We start from the raw sequence: 17,222 nt of genomic DNA, 5'->3' as shown, positions 1-17,222 counted from the left end.
TGTGCTATATAAATTTGTAATGTTTTATCAAACCTGGTTGGGCAAGTAACTTAATAATAAAAGTTACATGATTAAAATTTAAAAATAAGAAATTTGGGTGTTGTGGGAAAGTTGACTGTGATTTTTGCATTAATCCCCATTAATGCAACAAGGTCTGGACAACACACTGTGCTATACAAATTTGCTCAAATGTTTAGATCCTTCTCAATTGCTGAGTAAAGCTGGACTTTAGTAAAGTACACAGAGATGTTACGGTATTTGTTACATTCTCTAATTTTTTCTTTCAGTGTATCTTTTACAGACTATACCATAATACCTGATGGAGATGCCGGGGATTGAACCCGGGGCCTCATATACGGCGTACGCGCTCTACCACTGAGCTACATCCCCTGAATGATTTGGCAGATTATTGACTTTTTCTGAGATCCCTGAATAAAAGAAGAGACCTGGGTAAAACATGTCATGTCAATGTTGTAAATGGCCTTAAAACCTGTAAATGCAACTGCACTGGTTGGAAATCAAACCTGGGCAAAATACTTGCACTGCTATGTCATCAATCATAGTTGTAAAGTAGCACATTGTTTGCCTTTCTGCTTACTTCTTGACAAATAAAGCACACAACAGCAAGAAATCGACTGCGATGGCTGGGAATCGAACCCAGGTCAACTGCTTGGAAGGCAGCTATGCTCACCACTATACCACCATCGCAGGTCTTAAGAAAGAGTATTCACTGCAAATCATGCAACTCATCTGGGTTTTGAGACTGACAATATATGCATTGGTGAAGACGGGTGGCTTCCAGTGCCTATGAGATAATACATCTGCACTCTGGTATAATGTGATGTGTCATTGGTGTGCTACCACTTTTAAAGGAAGACTTTCATAGTCGGCGAGGATTTGACATGCGCGGGATGGATTTCCAATGGATTTCTAGTCCTTCGCCTTAACCATTCCAATGGACTTCTAGTCCATCGCCTTAACTCACTCGCACGACAACCCTGAAAGTGGGGCTATACCAATTTGCTCCGAATGTGTATAACAGTATGTATAACGTCAGAGTATAACGTCACAGGAAGAAATTGATTGCGATGGCTGGGAATCAAACCCATGTCAACTGCTTGGAAGGCAGCTATAACCTTCTCAATTGGTTAAAAACTGCAGTGCACTGGCTGTGTCTGCAGACCGTAGTGGAGGCCGCTTCTTTTTGATATGCTCCCTTATTTGTACCGTAACAGAGATCTAATGTTTTATCAAACTCGGTTGGGCAAGTAACTTAATAATAAAAGTTACTTAAGGAATTTTCTAGGAACACATGATTACAATTTAAAAATAAGAAGTTTGGGTGTTGTGGGAAAGTTGACTGTGATTTTTGCATTAATCCCCATTAATGCAACAAGGTCTGGACAACCCACTGTGCTATATAAATTTGTAATGTTTTATCAAACCTGGTTGGGCAAGTAACTTAATAATAAAAGTTACATGATTACAATTTAAAAATAAGAAATTTGGGTGTTGTGGGAAAGTTGACTGTGATTTTTGCATTAATCCCCATTAATGCAACAAGGTCTGGACAACACACTGTGCTATACAAATTTGCTCAAATGTTTAGATCCTTCTCAATTGCTGAGTAAAGCTGGACTTTAGTAAAGTACACAGAGATGTTACTGTATTTGTTACATTCTTTAATTTTTTCTTTCAGTGTATCTTTTACAGACTATACCATAATACCTGCTGGAGATGCCGGGGATTGAACCCAGGGCATCATACATGCAAAGCTTGCGCTATACCACTGAGCTACATCCCCTGAATCATTTAAGATGTTTTTGACTTTTTTCTGAGATCCCTGAATAAAAGAAGAGACCTGGGTAAAACATGTCATGTCAATGTTGTAAATGGCCTTAAAACCTGTAAATGCAACTGCACTGGTATGTCATCAATCATAGTGGTAAAGTAGCAAATATTTTGCTTTTCTGCTTATTTCTTCAGTTGTTTTTTTGTAAATTTTACTTATGCAGATTTTTATATATACAGGCACACATGATACAAACAAAAAAAGACACTAAACCAGACAATTAAACACAAGACCCCAATTAATTTCTAGTCCATCGTCTTAACCACTCGGCCACGACAACCCTAGAAGTGGTGCTATACCAATTTGCTCGAATGTGTATAACAGTATGTGTAGCGACAGAGTATAACGTCACAGGAAGAAATTGACTGCGATGGCTGGGAATCAACCCCATGTCAACTGCTTGGAAGTGTTGTCCGCGAGGCCAGATGAAAACTCAAAAACAAAGAAATAGCAGAATCTATGTCATTTCTTGCTTTACAACATATATAACGTTGTCAGTATAACAGAATAACCATATAATCACTTAGATAGATGTGTTTTGAAGAGCAAACTATATCATTGCTTAGAGTGTGTGTGTTGAAACCCCCCCAAAAAAATAACATATATCTTGCTTACATATTAATCTGTTTTTTTGCTTACATACTGATCTTTTTTGCATTTTATGACAGAAAGAGCTCTCATTGAGAAACTGTGAAGAGTGTAGGAAAGCACCTAGACAGATAAGAGCACAGGCAGGAGCTGCGGCCTTGACCGGTGCATGCAGCTGTGTGTGTGTGTGTCTTGAAGGCACATGTGTGGCCATACACAGCACACGAGCTGTAGAGTTCATGAAGTTCATTACTGTAACGTTATTTGTGAAGTGTTTCCTACATTACCTTACAAGGATAGGGAAGTACATATAGTACGTCCCTTTTGATAATTTTGGGAGGAGTAAAATGTTTTTTGTGTATAAATATGAGTGTTTTTGCCGAGTAGCAGCCCTTTTCAGGTGCCCCTTTTGGGTGCCTTTTGAGCCCTTACGGGTGTTCCCTTTTGGGTCCCTTTTTGGGTCCCTTTTGGGCTCCCTTCGGGCTCTTTTACCCGAACGCTTTACGTGGCATCGGGATGCCATGAAGCCTTCTCCATCTACCCTTGCACTTTCTGTTGCACTGGGAAAGATTCATTATGCCTCTCTCAGCTGGAGAGGGGTTCCCTTGTGCTCGCTGAGTGTAAGGGAGGAAAAGAAAAAGAAAAAAAGTAAAAAGACTATCTCTGAGAAGTGGCTTCGAATACCTCTGTTATACAGAGGCCAAAAAGTGCTCTTCTCTCTTAGTTTGCCCAGACGCTCTTTTCGCTGCGTTTTGGGGAAGATTTATTTGCCCTCTTTGACACAGAAGAGGAGATTACCTGCACTCATATGAGTGTGGGAGAAGCAGAGCCAGGAGGAAAAGAGAAGCAGCTTTAAATACCTCTGTTAGAGCGAAGGCTTTATCTTTATCTTTATTTTTAGGTTTATTTTGTAGAGGACCACTTGCTTTTAATTTCTGCTTTTGTCACAAAATAATAAAAATCACCTGAGTCCGACTTTGGACTAGGAGAGCCAACTTTTGCCAGTTCCTTATTTTTCTCTGGGATCGTCTTGTCAAGCGGGGAGGGTTTCCCCCCTGACGGGGGTTAGTGACTCCTCTTTAACCGCCCGTGGCCAGTTGCGGCCCGGCGGGGATCGACTTGGACATGCAGACCTCCTGTTATCTCCTAGTGGGAGTGCACCAAGAGGGGCAAGGCGGGCGTCCTTGGGAAGGAAGGGACCTCCGGTGACCCTGGGAGGACGGCTGAGACCGTGAGTACTAAAGAAAAATCATTGGTTTTAAAGATCCCCTCGGGGGGTGCTTGTCATATACAGGGGGATAAGAGCCCGTGTTTTTGGGGACGTCTGGTCTAGTGTGTATCTAACCTCTTGTCTCGCCTCCGGGTTCCCTGATCCGGGCGAGGGCTTCTCCTTAGACGGAGGGCGTGTGTGTCTCTATAAACTAAATTAATCAGGGAAGCGTCAAAATCAACTCCTTTTTAGTATAGGTCAAAACATCCGCCCCGCTGACGGGACACTGGCGTTCGTCCCTACGGCAAAAGAGGGCACAGTAGGGCCGGGGGTTTGCTCAGCCACAGCCACACCGGTCAACAGACTATACCATAATACCTGCTAGAGATGCCGGGGATTGAACCCAGGGCCTCATACATGCGAAACATGCGCTCTACCACTGAGCTACATCCCCTAAATCATTTGAGATGCTTTTGACTTTTTTCTGAGATCCCTGAATAAAAGAAGAGACCTGGGTAAAACATGTCATGTCAATGTTGTAAATGGCCTTAAAACCTGTAAATGCAACTGCACTGGTTGGAAATCAAACCTGGGCAAAATGCTTGCACTGCTATGTCATCAATCATAGTGGTAAAGTAGCACATTGTTTGCCTTTCTGCTTACTTCTTGACAAATAAAGCACACAACAGCAAGAAATTGACTGCGATGGCTGGGAATCAAACCCAGGTCAACTGCTTGGAAGAAAGCTATGCTCACCACTATACCACCATCGCAGGTCTGAAGAAAGAATATTCACTGCAAATCATGCAACTCATCTGGGTTTTGAGACTGACAATATATGCATTGGTGAAGACGGGTGGCTTCCAGTGCCTATGAGATAATATATCTGCACTCTGGTATAATGTGATGTGTCATTGGTTTGCTAATTGTTGGTGCTGTAAATTATATTGTGAGACCTACTCTATCGGTTAGGTGTCCTGGGATTAGAGCTGTAACAATTCAAAATTTTGTTGTACAATTGTCTTAGAAATAATTTCCATTTACAATATAATTGCCTCTTTCAAATTTACAAATATTTGTTATTTATTACTTTTTCAAACAAATTAAAGTTTTGAATGAATCGCAGGACACATCTTTTGTTATATACCACTGTTAAGTGACCCAGAAATGTGAGGACACTGAACCTCTGAAGTAAACCAGGCTTCTTTATTATCATAAAACATATTTATCCCCATCAATAAAAATAAAGCATTAATCATTTACAAAAACCCGAGTGTGTTTAATTTCTCTGGCTTGAGTCAGCTACAGCCCAGGATGTTTGGAGTTGCTATGGCAACAAGTGACAGCTGCCACTAGCATAACTTTAGCTCAACGGTAATGTGTGACCAATAATCACTTGCCTAATTAGAATTTGGCACATCTAAACAAAATCAACAATTACCATCAAAATTTGTACCCCTTAGGACGTTAGCAAATGTTAGAAAACAAGTTGTTGTTTACAGATTAGCAAAATAAAAGCAAATCCCCTGGTAACTAAGGTTGCATAACGTTAAGAATAACGGCCATTTGTGCCATTTTCAATGGATTGTACACATTCGAAAGTTGACTTGACTTGTAACTGCGGGAGCGACGTCCTCCGTTCTATGACGCTACAGCGTGCATGGGGGTATTGAACGCGTTTGATGGATCAAAACAAAAGTGTGACCCATCTCGTTAAAAAAATGCTTGAACACTTTAATTGCGGTTAAACAAAATAACCGTGAATATGTCAAAACATTAGGATAGATTATTATTTAATAATTGTTGCAGGCCTACCTGAGATAACTTCTGTTATGATTTGACATTCTAAATAAAATATTGTATTGTACTGTATTGAGGCATACCAAAAAAACTAAATAGTCCACGCACACACACACGGGCACCCACACACACACACACACACACACACACACACGCACACACGCACACACACACACACAGTGCATCATAGATCAACGTTGAGCTTTTGTTGTATGTTCATCTTCAACACCTCATGCAAACAGGATACAGTTTCCCATTCCTGATTGGACAACACTTATGGTGATGAGATAGATGTTGATAAGTTTAAAGGTTTTTCACAGTTGTACAGGTAACCAAGAACACCCATCAGGACTGATGCATAGACATGGTCTTGCTGATTTAACAGGTATGACATAAAAAAATATTAGGTATGTTTTTTTAATGCAAAGTTTTGCATATTGCTAATAATATGAATTGTATTGAATTGTAGGAACCCTAAAACATGGATCCAGAAGTCACTTTCAACAGGACTAGCGTTGTGACTGCCATACATCCCTGCTATGAAATAGATAACTTTAATTTCATACTGACAAAGACCCCTTCCATTATATGTGTATTACTATATGTTTTCCTAATGTTGTTGTCTGTTATCACAATATGTGGAAACTTTCTTGTTATAATCTCCGTCTTTTATTTCCAACAGCTCCACACTCCTACTAACTACCTTATTCTCTCTCTGGCTGTGGCTGACCTGCTTGTTGGGATCATAGTCTTTCCTTTCAGCATGGCATTCTCAGTTAGCTCATGTCTGTATCATGAAGGTTTATTTTGCAAAGTACGAGGCAGTTTTGACATAACACTGAGCACAACTTCTATTCTGCATCTGTGTTGTATTGCTATTGACAGATATTATGCAGTGTGTCAGCCTTTGACCTATAGAACTAAAATAAACCATTGCGTTGTTGTGATCATGATTCTCGTTAGCTGGGGGGTTTCTCTTCTAATTGGAATAAGCATCATAATTGCTGGATTAAACAATGATAAATGTGAGGAAAGGTGTTTGATTGATGTTCTCATGGCAAACACTATTGGACCTATTTTATCATTTTACCTCCCAGTGATTATAATGCTCTGTATCTACCTAAAGATTTTCCTTGCTGCACAGAAACAGGCACGCAGCATCCAGAACACAACCTGTCAGAGCAAAAAGTCTGGAGCAACTGTCAGTAAGAATGAGAGAAAGGCTACCAAAACTCTGGCTATCGTTTTAGGAGTCTTTCTTTTATGTTGGACTCCTTTCTTTCTTTGTATAACTGTTTTGCCTTTCAGTAATGACTCAGTGCCAGTTCCTGTGATTGAAACACTTAACTGGCTTACATTGTCAAATTCCATGCTCAATCCCTTTATTTATGCTTTCTTTTACAGTTGGTTCAGATCAGCTTTTAGAATGATCATTTCTGGGAAAATATTTAATGGTGATTATTCTAATTCTAAACTGTCTTAACTTAAATAAATTACTGAACTAGCCTACGATAATAGTTTACACAATGAAGATAACTGTCTTTACACTATGTCATATAACATCACTAATCCATCGGCCTACATTCTACTTAAAATTGCATATGTATGCACACATGATGAAAATGCTTACACAATCGTGTTTCAAATAAATTTTCCAACAAATAATTAGAAACCAGTTTACTTCGGCAAAATAAGGTGGATAAATTTAAGCAAAAATTACATATATATCCATCAAACACCCAAGATTAAAAATATTTTTTTATTAGTGCACTAATTGAGTTAGTAGAAAGATTAACAAATTGTATTGAAAATAAAAACTATGCAGTGGGGATTTTCATTGATCTAAAAAAAGCTTTTTATACTGTTGATCATGAAATCCTGTTAAAAAAAATGGAAAGGTATGGCATCAGAGGTGTGGCCTATAATTGGATAAAAAACTATATTGAAAACAGAAGTTAGTTTGTTCAAATGGGTAATCACCGGTCAGTAAGCCTTAGTATTTCCAGTGGCGTTCCACAGGGGTCAGTTTTAGGCCCAAAACTGTTATCCTTTACCTAAATGACATTTGAAAAGTATCAAATTTACTGTTTTTTCAGATGATACAAATATTTTTTGTTGCAGAGAAAACTTGCAGCAGATGCTGGAAATGGTCACAAATTAAATGAATACATTAAAACTTTGGTTTGATTCAAATAAGTTATCTTTAAACTTGAACAAAACTAAATTCATGATATTTGGAAATTGTACTATAAATACAGATGTTAAAATAGTAATTGACAACGAAACAATTGAAAGAGTCTATGAAAGTAAATTCCTGGGTGTTGTACTTTACCACAAACTGAGCTGGAAGCCCCACATTAAATATCTGTGCATGAAGATGGCCAGGAGTATTGGTATATTGAGCAAAAGTAGATACATATTGAACCAAAATACATTACATACTCTGTACTGCACACTTATTTTACCATATATGTTATATTGTGTGGAAGTTTGGGGAAATACCTACAAAAGCAACTAACAAAATATTTGCATATTGCAAAAAAGAGCAATTAGAATAATAAATCACACCAGGTATCATTAATCATCTGTTTTTTAATTCACATTTGCTGAAATTTATGGACATTGTTACATTTAAAACGGCACAATTTATATTTAAAGTTAAAGAAAATAATTTACCTTGTAACATACGCGCAATGTTTAATGAAAGAGACGGGGGATATCATCTAAGAGGACAATGTACAGTATGTTCAAATGTTCCTCTTGTGCGAACTGCTGTTAAAAGCATGTGTGTTTCAGTTTGTGGGGTGACCTTATGGAATGGACTGAACAATGACATCAAACAGAGCCATAATATCATTCAGTTCAAAAATAGATTAAAGACATCAATACTTGACCAATAGAGAAAAGAATAGACCAAAAGTTAGGAATGGAACTGTAATGTAAAGGTATTGTTGTATATTAATGTATTGTTGTAAGTTATTGTAAGACCTGAAAATTTGTATGTTGTATTTCCATATCTATTTTCTTTGTAATAATATGATTTTTTGAAATAGGAGGACCAAATAAGTTATTTGCTTCCGCCTGCTCCTTCTCGAATTCATCCTTTTTTTATTTTTTTGTTTTTTGTAAAAGTGATATGCCACCGTTTGTTGAAATCGGGCTCATCACGGTTGCCCCTAGCTGTAGATAGGTGGGCCAACGCATTTTTTGCGCATGCATTGTTTTAGTCAGGTGCAACACCGGCAGCGCCGCCGCTAGTTAGCTTAGCGTAGTGAATGGAATCCTATGTTGCCGGTTAGCATGTTGTGAGCCAACAAAAGACAAAAAAACTACGTACTACTACTTGCACTGAGACAAAAAATGCATTGGCCCACCTATCTACAGCCAGGGTAGACCGTGTTAAGCCCTATTTCAACAAACAGTGGCGTATTCCTTTAAATTCTGATTGTTTGTGTTTTATTTTGTGGTTTTCATTTTTTTGTTTTGTTTTGTTTTGCAACATTGTTGATTGTTCGAGATAAATAATAAAAATGAAAATTAAATGAAATGAATTAAGCAGTTTGACGTTTAAAAATCTTTGTTTCTCTGAAGCTGTTCGACTTGTCGGTGGAGCGGCTGCTGCTAAAGTTTGCTCACCTTTTTTCTCTACTAACTTAAGACCCAGAGGTTTTCACCGGGAGCCGAATTATCTGCAGAGGTCTCCTCTTCTCCAAATCTTTAAAAAAGATTTAAAACAGTAAAAACACAGAATAAAGCAGTTCCACTTCAAAAATCTGGGTTTCTCCAAAGATGTTTGGCTCATCGGCGAAAGGCAGGGCTGGACTGGCTATCTGGCATACCGGGCATTTTCCCGGTGGGCCGACGCACTTTTGGGCCGAATTGCGATATAAATAGGCATTTTTTTTATTTTTTGGCCGGGCCGGCCCATAAAGAATTCACAGCGGCCCATTGGTTAATTTTCTTTATTGGCACTGGCCTGACCCAATCAAATTCAGGAACCCCCTTCCGCACTCCGGGCCGCAAATTTACGAATCCCACTATGGCCACGCCTCCCGGCCCTGACACACGAGCTGTAATAGTTATGCTGGAAGTTTAGCTATGGCGTTATATTAGTGCCAAATGTCGAGAGCTCAGTGAAACATCTTCACGAGCAAATAATATTAATTCACACGCGCAGACACAGCAGCGAGCGAGGAAAAAACAGCAGCGAGAGAGGAACAAACAGCCGCGAGTGAGGAAAAAACAGCTGCGAGTGCACATAACAACCACTGGGGGGAATTACGCGCTCTCGAAAGTGAGCTCTGCTCCTGTGCTTTTATTCTGCTCGCTCGGAATGGTGTTTTGCTCGCTCGCGTTAGTCGACCTCCAATTTTGACAGGTTGTGGGAGGGAACAAACGCTGGCCCTCTTGTGATTGGTCATTTCCCACACGGAAGCCCAGGAAGGGATGGACCATGGTCTTGACCATAGAAAGCCAGCGAAGAAGAGACCTTGAAGACAAGAGGAGGACGGTTTATGAGGTAAGTTGCGGAAAAAAGTTGCGGAAAAAACACAATTCGTATCAAAGTGTATATTTAGGAGATATGTTAGTGCAGGTGACAACAACGTTATGTTTTTAGCATGTTAACGTGTATTGTTATGTTAACGTTAGTTGGCAGTCAATAACGTTAGTTAAGATTAACGTTAGCTAGCTGGTGTTTGAATACCTAGCTAGCTCCCATTAAGGTTACTGTTAACTCCCTGTCTTGCAGGTAACGTTATGTTATAAAGCTATAGAGTAAACTGCATCTTAATTTGTATCAAAGTATATATTTCTAAAATATGTTAGTTTAGGTGACGGCAACGTTAACGTTACTTATTTTTTTAGCTAAACGTAATATTAACTTTAGTTAACGTTAGCAGGCAGTCAAACGTTAACATCAGTGTTTAAGTAACGTTAACGTGAATTGCCGGTAACGTTAGCTCCCTATGTCTGCTGGCTAGTAAGTTAATCTAACGTTAACGTTAACGTTATATTAGCTAAGTTTTAAATTGCAGCATTGTTGGGCTAGCGTGAATAGTCTAGCTATGCTACAGAATAAAGCAACATTGCTAGACGTTGTACGTTAAGTATTAATGTTACATTACTTTTTGTTAATGTTAGCCACAAGTTGAAGGTAATGGCAGACCAAAATGAGGTGAGAACCTTATTCTCAATGTTCAAAATGTAGTTTTACATTTTTTTTAATCGTTAGATTGTGGCGTTGTTTGTTTCTAATGAGATGTTCTAATTTCTCCCTAATCCTCCAGGACAATTTACACAAGATGGCCAACAATATAGTGGCTATGTTGAGGACCACCTTGGGCAGTAAGTTAACATATATATATATATATATATATATATATATATATATATATATATATATATATATATATATATATATATATATATATATATATTGTGTGTGTGTATATGTATATGTATACACACACACACACACACACACACACACACACACACACACACACACACACACACACACACACACAGTGTACGTGCAGTTTAATGTCCCAAGTCCCCCCACAAAAAGAAATGGCAGGATGACCCACATTCTCTAGAAAGTGTTGTGGCTAGCTAATAATATGTTAAATGAATTACAAATTTATAAAAAATTCTGACACTGAACTGCACATATACCGATATGAATAACAGTGTATTGAAGTCAGTGAATTAATTACGTAAAATGTATTATAACTGAAGTTCAGGGACAGCCAAGGTCAGGTAGTGAGGAGCAGAGACCACAGGGACCACCAGGGACAGCCAGTGTACATGCAGGTTCCGGTTCTTCTGTGCAGCAGAACATGTCCAGGTTTGGATATTTATTAATTCATTTTGGCTGACATTTTTTTACAAAGCAACTTGCATATGTCAATTAGGCTATTACAAGGCCAGTCTCCAGTGAGGGTAAAGGTGCCTTGCTCAAATACACAACGGCTCCAAGGGTACCTGGCAATCGAACCCCCAACTTATAGTGGCTACTGCATGCTAGACCAGCTCAGCCCAGATATATATATTTGGCCTAAACCCTCTAAATGTTTAAATGAAATGAATGTGTCTGTCGAAATACACTTTTCCAACTGTTTTGTGCTTATCCCAAAAAAAGAAAAAATGGGGACAAAAACTAAAACAGACATTCAGCAAGAGCCTTGCACACTTCCTCACACGGTTTTATAGTGGAAATCTTAAATATATTTAACTTTCATCAACACACTTTCTCGCAGGTCTTTCCCAGGACTTTTTAGAGAAAGGCAGAATTCCCGTGCCGTACGGACAACAAAAAAAAGACCTGCCAGCAAAATAAACCATGTGCATTTTTTCTTGTTGGACCGTCCACGTGATAAAACCCCCAAACAGTCCGAAGAGCTCGCCCTCTTACAGGCCGGGATGGGGAGAAGGACCATTCAGGTCCCTGAGGGTGCTTGCCACAAGGAGGTACTCTATGTGACCTGATTTTACACTGCTGTAGGAAGCAGGCTAATACTTTGTAAAAGAAAACATGTTGTACAATCAATCTTTTATGAATCCTGCAGTCTAATTTGAAGACCTTTTGGCTAGTTTTACTTTAATGCTTGCTTTTGAATTCACAGATAACTTATCTTCTTTGTGAAGTCTACTTCAAAATGAATGAGCTGGAGGGGGCATGGATGCTCCATAAAGCCATGGGTAAAAAAGCATTTAATAGCATTTTTCAAAGCTTACATTCATTTAAATGTCTACTTGAGAATGATGACCAGAGCAACATGGGTAATATATTCTCCCAAACAGGAGGGTCTGGTCAGAGGCGGTTGACCTTAGTCTCCCCAGATGAGATGGGTTACACGGGGGCTGGGCTGTTCAAGTCCTGGGGAGGCAAGGGCTGTCTATATGTGATGCCTATACAACACCGACTGGACATGTCTCCCCTGCCTTACACGGCACGGGAGTTTGAGGCAATGCCAAAAGCCAGGTGTGTGTCATGCAGTAAACATGTGCCGTTGCAGCTATTAAGTCTGCATGTGGAGACCTGTACAAAGCCGGAACTTGATGAGGTATGACATCCTGATTCAAAAGGTGTGTCCTTATATAAACCATATTCAGCCTTCTCTATTCAGTGTACAAGTTGGTATTAGCTTTAAAACTGTTAATTATTGAAAGACATTTTTTTAATTCCTCTGTGTTCATGTTTATGTATTTAATAGATCCACTCTGACTACAATGATGATGTTGATGAAGGGGTAAGCTATCAAAATAATTCATAAGTCATATATGGCTGTTATTGAGCCACAGATTGATGATTACATTTCTGAAATATGATGTGAACGACACAATGATGTTTTACAGGCTATACTGCAGCAATCTAATTTGGGGAGTACGGTGAGCAGACTGCAATCTCCTCTTCCCCCCCCTTACGTATTCACATTTAGGGCTACACTAAGTTTCTAACATGTATCCTTTCTTTGCAGGATTCCATGGAGCGTCCATCCTGCTCCCAAGTTCCTGATGTTAAAGTAAGAACAAAACTCTACAAACCTTGAATGCAATTTCCCTTCCTGTAGTAATTCTGTTCTGTTTTTCAAAATTGCTGTTTGTCATGTCAGTCTATTTTTCTTCATTTTAAATTGTTGCATTGTGTTTCGTTAGAAGTTATGAGAAGCAATGATAACCATATATTTATTTTTCAGACAACATGTCCAATATGTCAGGAGTGGATTTCCTCTGACATTGTGGAAATCCACGCAAGCATATGTGGTGAAAGGTATTTCTCAATTTGCCTGGACATTTTCTGAAGTACAATTTCTGTATTGCACAGTTCTTTTATCTTGCTATGCAGTTGACTAAGTCTTAGCCTTTAGTATAACCACAATGTGTTGCATATGTTTACACAGAGTTTGTAATGAAACTGAGGAGAGCCAGGCACATCCGACTGAAAGGTACATAAAAATAAATATTCCCTCTGAAGATATGATAAAGTTCACATGAATTAGAATTATCTGGACTGATCAGTGTTTCGTTTCAATCTTTTTCCAACATTTTCAGCATTTCTGATGTCATCAGAGTACTCCATGAAAGGGTGGACAACACAGCTATATTCAGCATCTGTGTGACGAGGGAGGACATGCTTGAAAGGGGGATGAAGCAGTGGCAGCGCCAGAAAAAAGCATCCCCCAAAAACCCTCTTAGGGTAACATTCCTCGGAGAGACCGGGATTGACAACGGGGCTCTGAGGAAGGAGTTTTTAACTGGTAATTTTTTCTTTCAATTAAATAATTCATTCCTTAAGAATTAAGAAAATATATTCTGTGTTCTATTAACTTAATGTGTGTTGCATTACATAAATGCTGTTCAAATTGGTCATGTCTTCAGATGGTAGATTACATGTCTGTAATTTTCTATTTGAAAAAGAAATGGTGACAGGTATACAGAGCAGATTCTTCGTGGGAGGGGACAATGGCAAAACCCCCAAGTATTCAATGACCGACATGGACAAACACCACTTCAAGTAGGAGATATATATATATATATATATATACACTCATATACTCTTATAATGTTCACATGCACAAAGGTGCTCACTTTGATTGTGCATGAATAATTATTTTATTATTTGTTTTCTGGATGGAATGTAGGACTGTCGGAGAGATATTGGCAGTGAGCATTGCTCAAGGTGGACCACCCCCAAATTTCTTCATGGACTGGTGTTACAACTACATGTCCACTGGAGAACTGGACCAGGAAGCGATCACTGAGATGGCTGTTACAGACCCAGAACTCATTGATTTAATACAAGAGGTAAGCATGTCTTTTGTGTGGGTGGTGTAAATTGTTGAAGTGTTGTCATTAGTATTAATTGCACACTTTTCTGACCATTAGGATGCTTAATTTTAAAACCATATGAGCGAATTTGTGAATTTCAAACAACACAGTAAGTGTGTGTGTGTGTTTTTTTTTCCTCTAAGATTCGGGCAGCTGACAACACATCCCTGATGGAGTGCACAGACAGGATTTTGTCATGTGGATATACAGGGCCAGTATCCATTGAAAAAAGGGAAGATATTTTGCGGTAGGATATTTCCTAAAGTTGAATGTAAGGTCAAACTTCAGAATGGAACTGGACTTGTTTTTGAACCTCTTTTATTTTACAGATCTATTGTCCTATACTCAACAGTGAGGTTACTTCCTATGCTCCAGCAAATCTGCTCAGGTATGAAGCTGTATGGCCTCCTCAGCTTGGTCCAGAAAGAAAAGGACATCTGCAGACAGCTCTTTGTACTTGGATCGTTTAGCAAGGTAAGCAATACATATTGTTCAAGAATTCTACACTGAATAATGTCCAAGAATTCTACATTAAGCAATTGTGTTCGTTCTTTTTGGTGAAATGAAGGTGGATGCTGATTTCTTGGTGAAGTCACTATCACCTGTCTTCAGTGAGAAGGGTACAATGAGGCGTCAGAGAGAGTGCAGAGTAGTCAATTTTCTGCAGGACTTCATACAGGACATGGAGGACGAAGGTAAATTTGTACTAAATTGTTAATGTCTACCAGAGTAGGTAATACTAACATTTATGTGGGCAATTTTGTTTTCTCAATTATTTCAATTATACCACTTAATTTATACTTCCTTTTCGTCCGTGTTTTCTCAGAAGACGGAATCAACACGGTCTTACCTGAAAGCGCGTCGGAGGATGAAGGTGACAAGGAAGTGCTAATTAATGTGGGCAAGTTCTGTCAGTGGCTGACAGGGCAAGCACACATACCCCTCAGTCACGCAGACCGGGAGGGTTTCAGTATTACAATAGAATTTGATCATGATTGTCAGGTGCGTTTTGGGACACATAGCATCTGTTACCCAATTGTGAATGCCTGCTCGTGCTCCGTAACATTTCCTGTAGCCCATCTCACCACACAGGAGGAGTTCAGAAGGGTTATTGCTCAAGCTATAACATATGGCTATGACTTTGGCCGCAGCTGAATAACTGTTGAATGATACTGAAGTCCAGATTGAAGACATGTTTTAGTAGTAATAATTGAAATTTGTCTGATTGTCAAATTGAACATTTTGTATTGGCATTGTCTTTCCAGTCAGAGCTTTTGACTGAGTGCCAAGTAACTATCCCGTTGAATTTTTTTTGCCATCAGTTCTGTCACAATGTGTTTGGCATGGAAATATTTATTTCCAACAGAATGCAGTTTTCTGTTATTTTCAATGTTTAAATGATGTGATGCTAGTTATCAGAAGAATGCTGACACTGACTGAAAATAAAAGTAATCACGGTGAGTGTAAATGGTTATCTTGGTCATTCTAATGTTATATTTAAGTTATGTTTAACCCTTCGAACTCCAGCCATTTTTTGCAGGTTTTTGCATTGTTTTAATTACTTAATAGGTCTCAGGAAAGTGCAATACTGACTGACAATCCTTTTTTCATGACAACTTATGCAATAAAGTATTGTCATTTCATTTTAACAAACTATATACACAAATATTAGCAAAAAAATCTTGTTTTTTCCACCCTCTAATCTTTGTCTTAAAGCAAAACTCAGGTTTTTTTTAAAAGGCGTGCTGCTGGAGTTCTGAGGGTTAACTATAATAATGATTGTAATAATATACAGCTTAGTATAACAATGTCCCAATCCACAAATAACAAACTTTGATGTATCCATGATTCTCTTTATTTACAAACCTTGTAAGTATTAACCCGTGCCAAACAAATATTCACGGCATAGCAAGTACAGTTCCCTTGCAGGCGTAACTGGGTCATTGTCTTGAATGTATGACTGAACACCTTCACTTTGTTCCTCACTCAAAGGACACTCAATTTCAGGAACCACAATCGCCCCTTCCATCTCACCATCGTGGTCTGTGGCAATGTCCCAGTCAATGTCTGGCTCCTCAATGTCCTAGCACAGAACAATATCCAAAGATTAATGAATCACACAATCCTTTAGATTCAACTTTATGCAGTTTGCATCCAAACAGAAGAGCAAAAAAGTGCAGTGTGATATACAAAGTATAGGTAGGAAAAGAAATCTGTTGCAGTGTTATAAGAGCAGAATAAATTAGGTTATGTAATATGAACAATGTATGAACAACATGTACAGATATGTGCAATGTAGTAGCAGTGACGTTATACTAGTAGTAAGAATAATATAGATATATGCAGTGTATTAGCAGAATATATAACAAACAGAATAAATATGGATATTCTGAATGAACCATATAGACAGATATGTACAGCTATGTGCAGTGAGGTAACAGTAGTAAGATGTAGTAACCGTATGGGTAGGGTAGTGCAAATTGTCTGGGGGGTAGGTTAAATTGTCACCGGATGCTGAGCAAGAGTTCAGTAGGGTGGTATTAGGAGAACATACCTCAATATTTTCTGGCTGTTCAATATCTGTGTTCATCAAACCCAACTGCCATAACTGCTCGGAGTCCGGTTATTTTCTGTCCGGATTGGATGGTGGTTCCAACCTTCCACAAAATGTTCAAGGTCTCTCTCCAGTTTTGGGAGGAATACCATGTGGACGCAGAAAAGGTCTTCTGTCAAGTGTAAAAAGGTATGGGTAAAAGTTCAGCAAACAATAGACTAACCTAATGCGTACTGATTTATTGCTTCAAAAATGACTTTTAGTCATTAAAAATCATGCTAAATTTATATATAAAGGTTAATTTCCCCCAATTCTCAATAGCCTTCAGTTACAGTGATTTGAGTTCTAACCTGTGGAGGAAACGTCAAGTAGCTGATCCCACTCCA

General features: G+C 38.7%; 2 protein-coding genes, 1 long non-coding RNA gene and 3 other non-coding genes across 6 annotated transcripts; 2 read left to right on the top strand and 4 right to left on the bottom strand.

Moving 5' to 3' along the window:
• Window positions 1-636: 636 nt before the first annotated feature.
• On the bottom strand, window positions 637-708 carry trnag-ucc. Its single transcript has one exon. It is a non-coding gene; the product is annotated as a tRNA-Gly (tRNA).
• Window positions 709-1,732: 1,024 nt separating this feature from the next.
• On the bottom strand, window positions 1,733-1,804 carry trnaa-ugc. The gene has a single exon. It is a non-coding gene; the product is annotated as a tRNA-Ala (tRNA).
• A 2,228-nt stretch (window positions 1,805-4,032) lies between these two features.
• On the bottom strand, window positions 4,033-4,104 carry trnaa-cgc. Its single transcript has one exon. It is a non-coding gene; the product is annotated as a tRNA-Ala (tRNA).
• A 1,959-nt stretch (window positions 4,105-6,063) lies between these two features.
• Window positions 6,064-6,933, top strand: LOC120546398 (trace amine-associated receptor 1-like). Its single transcript, XM_039781322.1, has 2 exons — window positions 6,064-6,259; window positions 6,332-6,933. The coding sequence occupies exons 1-2, from the start codon at window positions 6,064-6,066 to the stop codon at window positions 6,931-6,933; spliced, it is 798 nt and encodes a 265-aa protein (XP_039637256.1).
• Window positions 6,934-9,546: 2,613 nt separating this feature from the next.
• LOC120546397 lies at window positions 9,547-15,437 on the top strand. The gene is made up of 20 exons (XM_039781321.1): window positions 9,547-9,969; window positions 10,593-10,626; window positions 10,739-10,796; window positions 11,190-11,298; window positions 11,711-11,921; window positions 12,077-12,152; window positions 12,255-12,517; window positions 12,668-12,703; window positions 12,810-12,842; window positions 12,932-12,976; window positions 13,151-13,224; window positions 13,355-13,399; window positions 13,506-13,711; window positions 13,872-13,968; window positions 14,096-14,258; window positions 14,426-14,529; window positions 14,612-14,756; window positions 14,851-14,977; window positions 15,109-15,192; window positions 15,358-15,437. Exons 1-20 carry the CDS (start codon window positions 9,965-9,967, stop codon window positions 15,435-15,437), a joined length of 1,995 nt encoding a protein of 664 aa, XP_039637255.1. The 5' UTR covers window positions 9,547-9,964.
• A 684-nt stretch (window positions 15,438-16,121) lies between these two features.
• LOC120547224 lies at window positions 16,122-16,898 on the bottom strand. The gene is made up of 2 exons (XR_005637039.1): window positions 16,837-16,898; window positions 16,122-16,365 (listed from the first exon to the last, which is right to left on the bottom strand). It is a non-coding gene; the product is annotated as an uncharacterized LOC120547224 (long non-coding RNA).
• Between the last annotated feature and the right edge of the window lie 324 nt (window positions 16,899-17,222).

This window comes from Perca fluviatilis, chromosome 18, assembly GCF_010015445.1.
Source record: "Perca fluviatilis chromosome 18, GENO_Pfluv_1.0, whole genome shotgun sequence".
Taxonomy (NCBI): domain Eukaryota; kingdom Metazoa; phylum Chordata; class Actinopteri; order Perciformes; family Percidae; genus Perca; species Perca fluviatilis.
Note: the sequence above shows the minus strand (reverse complement) of the source record. Positions and strands in the feature narration are given on the sequence as shown.